This window comes from Gadus chalcogrammus, chromosome 1 (assembly GCF_026213295.1).
Source record: "Gadus chalcogrammus isolate NIFS_2021 chromosome 1, NIFS_Gcha_1.0, whole genome shotgun sequence".
Classification (NCBI taxonomy): Eukaryota; Metazoa; Chordata; class Actinopteri; order Gadiformes; family Gadidae; genus Gadus; species Gadus chalcogrammus.
Window position 1 is genome coordinate 22,606,034 of NC_079412.1, and position 9,022 is coordinate 22,615,055.

Consider the following 9,022-nt stretch of genomic DNA (forward strand, 5'->3'; position numbering starts at 1 on the left):
TCCCTCTCTCTCCCTCTCCCCCCTCTCTCTTGCCCCCCCCTCCTCTCTCTCTCTCTCTCTCTCTCTCCTCTTCTCTCTCTCTCTCGTCCCCCCTCTCTCTCTCCTCTCCCCCACCCCCTCTCCTCTCTCTCTGAACCCCACCCTCTCTCCTCTCTGCCCCCCACTCTCCTCTCTTCTCTCTCTTCTCTCTCTCTCTCCTCTCTCTCATCTCTCTATCACCCCCCCTCCTCCCCCCCTCCCCCCCCCCCCCCTCCTCTCTCTCTCTCTCTCTCTCCCCCTTTCTCTCTCTCTCTCTCTCTCTGCGCCCCAACCCCCCCTCCCCCCCCTCTCTCTCTTCTCTCTCTCTCTCTCTCTCTACTACCCCCTCCACCCCCTCTCTCCCCCCACCCCCCCTCTCTCTCTCTTATCCTCTGACCCCCCCTCCCCCCTCTCTATTCCTCTCTCTCTCCTCTCTCTCTACTCTCTCTCCCTCTCTCTCTCTCTCTCTCTCTCTCTCTCCCCCTGCCAGGTGGAGGTGAGTGATGTGTTGGCCGAGCCCGCGTCCCACCATAGCCCGGACCGCGTGTGGGGCCTGAGCCTGCTGGGGTTCGAGACGGCGCGGTTGTGGACCTACAGGGTGCTGTCTCTGGTGCTGGCCGTGCCCATGGCCCTGCTCGCTGGCGTATTCCTGGGCCTCCTGGCGTGCCTCCACATCTGGTAGGCCCCCCTCCAACCACAACACAACACCTCCTGCCATCCCGGACTCATTACTGTTCAGTCATCGGGAAGACATTCGGGATCGAACCCAGCACCTTTCAACTGGAAGTCAATAGAATGCAGTCATTGCATTACATAAATTCTTCTTCTTTTACTTATTATTATTATTATGAAGTAATTTATTAATTCTTTGGCAGAAATCTCACTGTCTTCCAGAATAACTTGAATCATAATTATAATCTCTCTCTCTCTCTCTCTCTCTCTCTCTCTCTCTCTCTCTCTCTCTCTCTCTCTCTCTCTCTCTCTCTCTCTCTATTTCCCCTCTCTCTCTCCTTCTCCTTCCCTCTCTCTCCCCCCTCTCTCTCTCTCTCTCTCTTTTCCATGCCTTGAATCTGGTGCCCCTGTAGGTGCGTGGTTCCGTGCGTGCAGCTCAGCAACACGTTTCTTCCGTGCCTGCACTCTGTGTGGCTGTGTGCCGTCAACGACTTCATCTCTCCCACGTGTAGATCCCTCGCTCTCTGCTGCAGCCAGATAGCTGTCTCGCTGTCCAACTACAAGGACGCGGCATGGTCTTCCGCCGGCCACAAAGAGGCTGTATGAGGGACTGAATGATTTATTGAGTGAGTGAGTGAGTGAGTGAGTGAGTGAGTGAGTGAGTGAGTGAGTGAGTGAGTGAGTGAGTGAGTGAGTGAGTGAGTGAGTGAAAGAGAGGGAGGGAGTGTTTTATTCGATTTAACAAAGGATCAATCATTACTATGTAGGAAGGGAGTAAGGGAATGTTATTCTTGTTATTTTATTTTATTGGTTTCAAAATTGAATGAACAAAACGTAAATCATAAATAATTGTTGTCCTTTCTCTATTATTGTGTGTTCTTTATATATATATATTTTTTGTTACAAATAATAATTAACTTTGGATTTTACTAAAGCTCTTTTAAGTTTTATTTGAATTTTTTACCATGTCCGCTTAGACTTTTTATAAATTGCTGTGATGTTTAAAACAATGTTGTAATCCTAGAAATATTCAAGCAATAAACACTAAAGACTGCCCAAACGATGATCTCATAAACGCACGCGAGACTAGAAAGAAATACCCAGCATGCATTTCGACGCCGCCATATTGCTTGTTGTGATTGTGTTCCACTCTTCCAGAAGAGTACGGAGTCTCTGCTCAGGACCAAATTGGATGTCGTACTTCATTTGAATCCCATTTATCAAGAAGTAGATCTGCGGTGTATTAGATTATAGTGGTGTAATAAACGGACTGAACGAAGCCAGCCGTCATGGCGCAGTACAAGGGGGCGGCCAGCGAGGCCGGGAGAGCCATGCAGCTGAGGAAGAAACGAGAAAAGGAGAGGGAGCAACTGGAACAACTCAAGCTGAGAATCGCAGAGGTGGCTATGTCTACTTTACGCTCATGTTGCTCTACTACACCGTTGTCCATCGTAATGAAGTGAATAGCCCCCCGTACCCTGGTTGTCTCTAGGCCTAGGGACTGGGAGGTTGGGCCGATGGTTTCCAGAGGGGGGAGCTAGAGTCGCTCTACGCAGGATTCCAGACGGATTGTTTACATATATGCAGTATAATAAACCACCAAACCAATGTAAAATACATGAATCCCCATAAGGTTAACCACCAGATGTGCTACCCCCTCTACGTTAATCATCTGGGCACGCAAATACCATTGAAGATGTCTGACAAACCATCAGTTTGTCAATTGACACAAGAAATAGCGTGTGATTATCAGATAGGTTCATCATAACATGTATAGTTTTCTGTTAATTCATAAAGTCTTGTTAGTGGGAATGTGTGTGTGCTTTTGTTTGTTGACCTTTTCCCCGTCTGCGTTTGGCCTGCGTTTGTAGGACAACATGGTGAAGTCCAACATTGACAAGAAGTTCTCGGCCCACTACGATGCCGTGGAGGCTGAGCTCAAGTCCAGCACCGTCGGTACGTTCCAGAGGCGAAGGCGACGAATGCACCCGCTGTAACTCATCAGTTTAAATTCACCGACCAAGGGCATCGCCCTGAACAAGCACACAACATACTTCTTGCTAAAAAACGATGTAATCAATCCCAAATGCGAAATCTGGTTGCCAAATACAAGGCCGTCATAAGATTTCCCAAAAGTCTCCCAAATAAATTCCCCAAACCCCCAAACAAATATCCATGCGGAAAAAATTACTAGTACAACTGTTTATACACCAACATCATAATTCTTATTACATTTTTGAACAATTAGAAAATTATATCAACTGTATAGGCTACATACTAATGACGTGTAGGCTACTCTATGTCATTGTTATGAAGCATGGTATGGGGGTGCTGGTTTGAGTCCTGTTTTTCCTGCCCGCCTTGCTCAGGTCTGGTGACGCTGAATGACATGAAGGCAAAGCAGGAGGCGCTGGTGAAGGAGCGGGAGAAACAGCTGGCTAAGAAGGAGCAGTCCAAGGAACTCATGCTGTCAGTCGCCTCCCCTCATTGTTTTAGCCCGCAACTAACTATACTTTTCAAAGATTTGTGTTATTCATCAATGATGTAGTCTATAAAGGGTCATCCATAATCTCAAAGGCTCCGTCACAAGTAAAGACTCGTTTTTTTATCAAATAAGCATTGAAGAAAAACTGAAAAAAACACATGTTTTTTTGATACACATGTAAAAAGTGTGTCACTGCTTGAAGAACTGAAGTAAATAGAGACATTTTGGAGATTATACAGAACATGTACCAATATACACAATATGAAAAAAACAAAAAGAAGTAACCCAGCGAAGTCAACTGTTACTCTCATGTATATGTCGGTATGTATTTTTAAATATTGTGTGATTAATATTTCATTCCTGATGGTTGCCGCTCTCAGGAAGCTCGAGAAACAGAAGGAGAAGAAGAGGAAGGAGGAGCAGAAGAGGAAGATCGCCAGCTTGTCCTTTAACCCCGATGACGACGGAGAGGGGGACGGAGAGGAGGAGGAGGAGGAAGAGGAAGAAGAGGAGGAGGAGGAGGAGGAAGACGAGGAGGATTGTGGGTGCCCATGTCCCGACACCTCCCCACTTTAACGGCCGCCCCTTGGTCTTCTCGGTTTCTCATCCTGACGCGTCGGTTTCGTTTCTTGAATTTGACAGATTTCCCAGCAAAGAAGAAGAAGCTGGGGAAGAACCCGGATGTGGACACCAGCTTCCTGCCCGATCGCGACCGAGAGGTAACAGCATCTGTCACACCCGTTCCCTATTTAGACCGCCATAGTCCTATATTATTGCTTAAAAATGAGCTTCATGGCTGAAGGCGATAGGCCAATTTGAGTGGCCCCAATCTGTTCCTCCTCTGTTTGGGTGTGACGATGAATGGTGCCTCTGCAGGAGGAGGAGAACCGCCTCAGGGAGGAGCTGAGACAGGAGTGGGAGGGGAAGCAGGAGAAGATCAAGAGTGAGAGAGAGACACACACACACACACACACACACGCACACACATGCACTCGCACGCACACACGCAGACACACACAAACACACACGGCTGTAGTGTTTTCTTCACATATCCATTCATGATTTACTGTTAACAAGTGGCAGCAGGCACCCCTACCAGCCCACTTTAGTCTCACCTCTGTGAGGACAGGAAGTGTCGTCAGCGGAGTGGGCCAAACGTATGGAATAATATTGATAACCACTAGAAAGCATTTTAAGGAGCAACGTGGTACAGGCAAAGACTCTAGTTCATAGTCTTAGTTAAACAAATCACTTATTTAGGATTTGTTAGTAGCTGTAGGTTAACAATACAGCAGTTGTAACATGGTAGGGCAGAAGATTAATATTCCTGCCACACACAAACACTGATAAAGATGTACATAACGTGAGACGTATCCATCAATGAAACTATGTGGCCTACTATTGAGTGATTAGATGTATTTTGGTAAGTAGGCTTGACCTCCCCTTGTCTGCACCCACAGGTGAGGAGATTGAGATCACGTTCAGCTACTGGGATGGGTCAGGTCACCGTAAGACTGTCAAGGTGAGAGATGCAGAGAATTCCCTAGAAAAGACCCACCACTCCCATCATAGGGTTTCAGCTGCTGGCTGAAGCCCTAGCACAGGTGAAAAAAACAGAAATAGATCCAGAAAGATAAAAAATAAAAATAATTATTAAAGTTTTATTATATATTGTTTTTCTTTTCATTTATCGAGTAAAATACACTGGCTGCTTGAAAACTGGATTATATTATTAATTATCAAGTGAATAGCTTACAAATATATATTTCATTAATATGATAATGTGGAACAATAATTTCAACAATAATCTAAACGGACAATGACAATAATGGTCAGTTGTACTCTACGTCATGGACTTAATGAAAACATGGCCTCCAACCGGCCCCGTGATGCTGGGCCGGCCGACCGGTGGATGAATGTCGAGTAATGGGTCAATGCTCCTCCTCCTCAGATGAAGAAGGGCAACACCATCCAGAACTTCCTCCAGCGTGCCCTGGAGGTCCTCCGGAAGGACTTCAGCGAGCTCAGGTGTGTGTGTGTGTGTGTGTGTGTGTGTGTGTGTGTGTGTGTGTGTGTGTGTGTGTGTGTGTGTGTGTGTGTGTGTGTGTGTGTGTGTGTGTGTGTGTGTGTGTGTGTGTGTGTGTGTGTGTGTGTGTGTGTGTGTGTGTGTGTGTGAATATTTCCGTGTTGTTGCAAATGAGAGACACGCCCACATAATTACACACACACGGCAAAACTCAGATCCACTCAGATCAGCACCCGATTTAAAACAATCCCACGCTGTCACCCTGAACCCACACCACAAGTCGATACCCCGCGAGCAGCGCCGTGCCAGCACGCCGTCCTCACTCCTCCGTCAACGACTTGTGTTCCGCCACAGGTCCGCCGGAGTGGAGCAGCTCATGTACATCAAAGAGGACCTGATAATCCCGCACGTAAGTACTTGGCAGGCGCCGCGCGCTGCAAAACAAACACACTCCCGTGATTGACGTGCGCGCGACGCTTGAGCGCCTACTGGCGGGACCCGGTTGGCAGCAGTTACTCGTCGGTCTTGGCGAATGGATTTTTGGCAACCTGACGGCATTCCTGACAAATGGGTGCATGTGTGTTAATCATATGAATGAATCATACCGGTGACAGCAATGGTGTGCTGTTCTCTCTCTCTCTCTCTCTCTCTCTCTCTCTCTCTTCCCCCTTCCCCCTCAGCATCACAGTTTCTATGACTTCATTGTGACCAAGGCCAGAGGAAAGTCAGGTGAGTTCAGGTTTTGACATTTCCTTACAGTGTAAGCAGGGGTGGGATGAGGGGTTGTTGGACTCCCAGCCAGGCAGAAGCCACTGGGTTTGATCACAAATGTCCAGTCTAGCCGGAAGGCCTCCTTAAGCAAACACCCCCTACCCAGACCTGCTCTTTAGTGTCTGAAGCTGTTCCCTTGGGCTACAGCATTCTGCCTACAGACATGATTGTAAATACTCAGTGAGTAGCTTGAGGAACGGCCCACAGTTTCACCCTGGACTCAGACGGACGCTTGGTGATCTGCATGTGTGCTCAGGAGGGTCTGGTGTGTGTGTGGGTTCAGGAGGGTCTGCTCTCTGTGTGTGTGTGTGTGTGTGTGTTCAGGAGGGTCTGCTCTGTGTGTGTGGGTTCAGGAGGGTCTGCTCTGTGTGTGCTCAGGAGGCTCTGGTCTGTGTGTGTGTGGGTGCAGGAGGGTCTGCTCTGTGTGTGTGGGTTCAGGAGGGTCTGCTCTCTGTGTGTGTGTGTGTGTGTGTGGGTTCAGGAGGGTCTGCTCTGTGTGTGTGTGTGGGTTCAGGAGGGTCTGGTGTGTGTGTGTGGGTTCAGGAGGGTCTGCTCTGTGTGTGTGGGTTCAGGAGGGTCTGCTCTGTGTGTGTGTGGGTTCAGGAGGGTCTGCTCTGTGTGTGTGTGGGTTCAGGAGGGTCTGCTCTGTGTGTGTGGGTTCAGGAGGGTCTGCTCTGTGTGTGTGGGTTCAGGTCTGTGTGTGTGTGGGTTCAGGAGGGTCTGTCTGTGTGTGTGGGTTCAGGAGGGTCTGCTCTGTGTGTGCTCAGGAGGCTCTGGTCTGCGTTTGTTTCCCAGGTCCTCTGTTCAGCTTCGACGTCCACGATGACATCCGCCTGGTCAACGACGCAACCGTGGAGAAAGACGAGGTGTGGTTGCCTGTCAATGAGGGGTGGACCCCACAACACGATATTATTGTTATAAACCATTATAAACGAGTGCTGAAATGATACCTATTGGATTCTGTACATTTTTGCGATTCTTTATGTCGCGAGACGATGTTATGATGTTTAATCATAACATCAGTTGTGCAAATACTGAAATAAGTGTTTGCACAACAAGGCCTATAAACCTCCCTGATGTCGTCCCGTACGGTTCCGTAACGTGTTCCTGTTCTCCTCTCTCTCTCTCTCTCTCTCTCTCTCTCTCTCTCCCCCCCCCTCCTGTCCCGGTTCTCCCGCGTCCTCCAGTCTCACGCGGGTAAAGTGGTGCTGAGGAGCTGGTACGAGAAGAACAAGCACATCTTCCCCGCCAGCCGCTGGGAGCCTTACGACCCCGAGAAGAAGTGGGACAAGTACACGGTGAGGCGGCGCCTAGTGTTGGCGGTCCCAGATTCCCCCAGTGGGTTCCGCACTAGATCCCGCGGAGGGATGCTACGTGTTAGCCCATGGGTCACAGTTCCCCTACAGGTGTTCCCGGGCATCTTTGTAGGATTTTCCACTCAGCGGGTTGTCATTGCAAAAACAGTTGGGGTTTGGGTGTGTTAAAGTGGGTAAAGATGCAGTTATTTTTTGTTTCAATGGTTAAACAAGGATGAGGTCACAGTTCCGATACTGGGTCCTTCACTAGAATGCGAGGAGGGATGCTACGCGTTAGCCTATCGTTCACAGTTCCCCCAGTGGGTTCTGCACTAGATCCCGCGGAGGGATGCTACGCGTTAGCCCATGGGTCACAGTTCCGCTACAGGCGTTCCCGGGGATATTTGTAGGATTTTCCACTCAGCGGGTTGTCAATACAAAACAGTTTGGTTAGGATGTTTAAATGGTGTTAATCATCAGCTATTTTATTTCCATGGTTAAACAAGGATGAGACGTAGGAAAAAGTTCCAATGCCAGCCCAGAGCTAGTTCTGTACAACAGAGCAAAGGAAACGACCTTCCAGGCTAGGTGCAGGCCCACTATTACCTTATTCATTAGGCGTGCATTCTTCTTCTTCTCCCTTATACATTAGCTTCTTAGGTCGCCGTGCATTCTTCTTCTTCTCGTATTTACATCAGCTTCTTATTGTTGGCGTGCATTCTTCTTCTTCTTCTCGTGTTTACATCAGCTTCTTATTGTTGGCGTGTATTCTTCTTCTCGTGTTTACATCACAACATTCCCAGGACCCAAACATCCGATCAGTCCTCCTTGCCAATATGTCTTAAGCCTTAAGCGTTTTCCTCGATGACGGTTGGTTTTTGGCGGTGTGTTTTGCGCTCGTTCCAACACTTTCCCAATTAAAATCCCTCACCGCCCAAAGGGATGCAGCGAGGAAGTGGGAGCGCTCGTTGAAATGTCGTCTACGGCTATGTAATGCAATCGCGTTGTCACAAAAACAGACGTTTTTCATTTGTTCCTGTGACCAAATGGGGTTTATTTGTTAATTAACAGAAACACCAAATCAAAATGACGACGAAACAAGACCTCGCGTTATTGCTGTTGCTCAATTCGTAGTTGCCTGCAGCTTTGTGAGTGTTCCCTGATTTACAGCCAAATAGACGAGCCACCTGCTCAAGCCACAAGGCAATCGTTTGCCATGTTTGTTTTGCTATACAAAGGCTAGCGAGTCGTGGTGTGTTTAAGCCCCCTAACTGATCTGTGGCCCCGGGCTGGAATCCTTTGGTCTGATGGCATTCCTTCTTGTTTTGTCTTCCAGATCCGGTGAGGGCACCGCGGCGGCGGCAGCGGTCTCCGAACCCCCGGCGATGTGCGACGAGAAGCGACGAGAGTTGTACATGCTATTTTATTACCGTGTCCCCTGTGTCCCCTGCGATACTTCCTAAAGGTCTTTACGTTTTTAAGTGAAGTGTTTTTTTTTTTATTTCAGTGTTGAGGTATCGAGAATCGTATCCATCCCTACCATCCTGCTAAATTGCCACCACCGTTGCGTCTGGACTTGGTCGATATCCGTAGCCCCCCCCCCCCCCCCCCCTTGCGAGAACAAGGAAGAATTATGTGTACATAGCCCATGCTGTTACTATCCAGTGTAATGATGAAACGTATCTGGCTGTCATTTATTGTTATGAATAAAAGAAACCTTTCCACCCAGTCCCTTGGATCCCGGGCTCTGCCTGT

At 48.4% G+C, this 9,022-nt stretch overlaps 2 protein-coding genes across 2 annotated transcripts in view; both read left to right on the plus strand.

Moving 5' to 3' along the window:
* cav4b (caveolin 4b) overlaps positions 1 to 1,751 on the plus strand; it is a 2,382-nt gene extending 631 nt beyond the window's left edge. The window contains exons 2-3 of the mRNA XM_056593112.1: positions 509 to 696; positions 1,104 to 1,751. Of these exons, the coding sequence (XP_056449087.1) occupies positions 509 to 696; positions 1,104 to 1,296 (381 nt within the window). The 3' untranslated portion in view covers positions 1,297 to 1,751. The remainder of the gene's footprint in view (positions 1 to 508; positions 697 to 1,103) is intronic.
* Positions 1,752 to 1,803: 52 nt separating this feature from the next.
* fam50a (family with sequence similarity 50 member A) lies at positions 1,804 to 9,000 on the plus strand. Its single transcript, XM_056596477.1, has 13 exons — positions 1,804 to 2,090; positions 2,562 to 2,646; positions 3,060 to 3,159; positions 3,556 to 3,716; positions 3,818 to 3,894; positions 4,052 to 4,118; positions 4,636 to 4,697; positions 5,127 to 5,203; positions 5,556 to 5,610; positions 5,882 to 5,930; positions 6,768 to 6,838; positions 7,160 to 7,270; positions 8,604 to 9,000. The coding sequence occupies exons 1-13, from the start codon at positions 1,980 to 1,982 to the stop codon at positions 8,610 to 8,612; spliced, it is 1,035 nt and encodes a 344-aa protein (XP_056452452.1). The 5' UTR covers positions 1,804 to 1,979; the 3' UTR covers positions 8,613 to 9,000.
* The last annotated feature ends 22 nt before the right edge of the window (positions 9,001 to 9,022 follow it).

Excerpts from the sequence above, each read along its gene's own strand:
- fam50a (XM_056596477.1), top strand. The coding sequence starts at position 1,980 with ATGGCGCAGTACAAGGGGGCGGCCAGCGAGGCCGGGAGAGCCATGCAG. Across the intron at positions 5,611-5,881 it reads AGGACCTGATAATCCCGCAC|CATCACAGTTTCTATGACTT; the intron begins GTAAGTACTTGG and ends CTTCCCCCTCAG. Across the intron at positions 6,839-7,159 it reads CAACCGTGGAGAAAGACGAG|TCTCACGCGGGTAAAGTGGT; the intron begins GTGTGGTTGCCT and ends CGCGTCCTCCAG.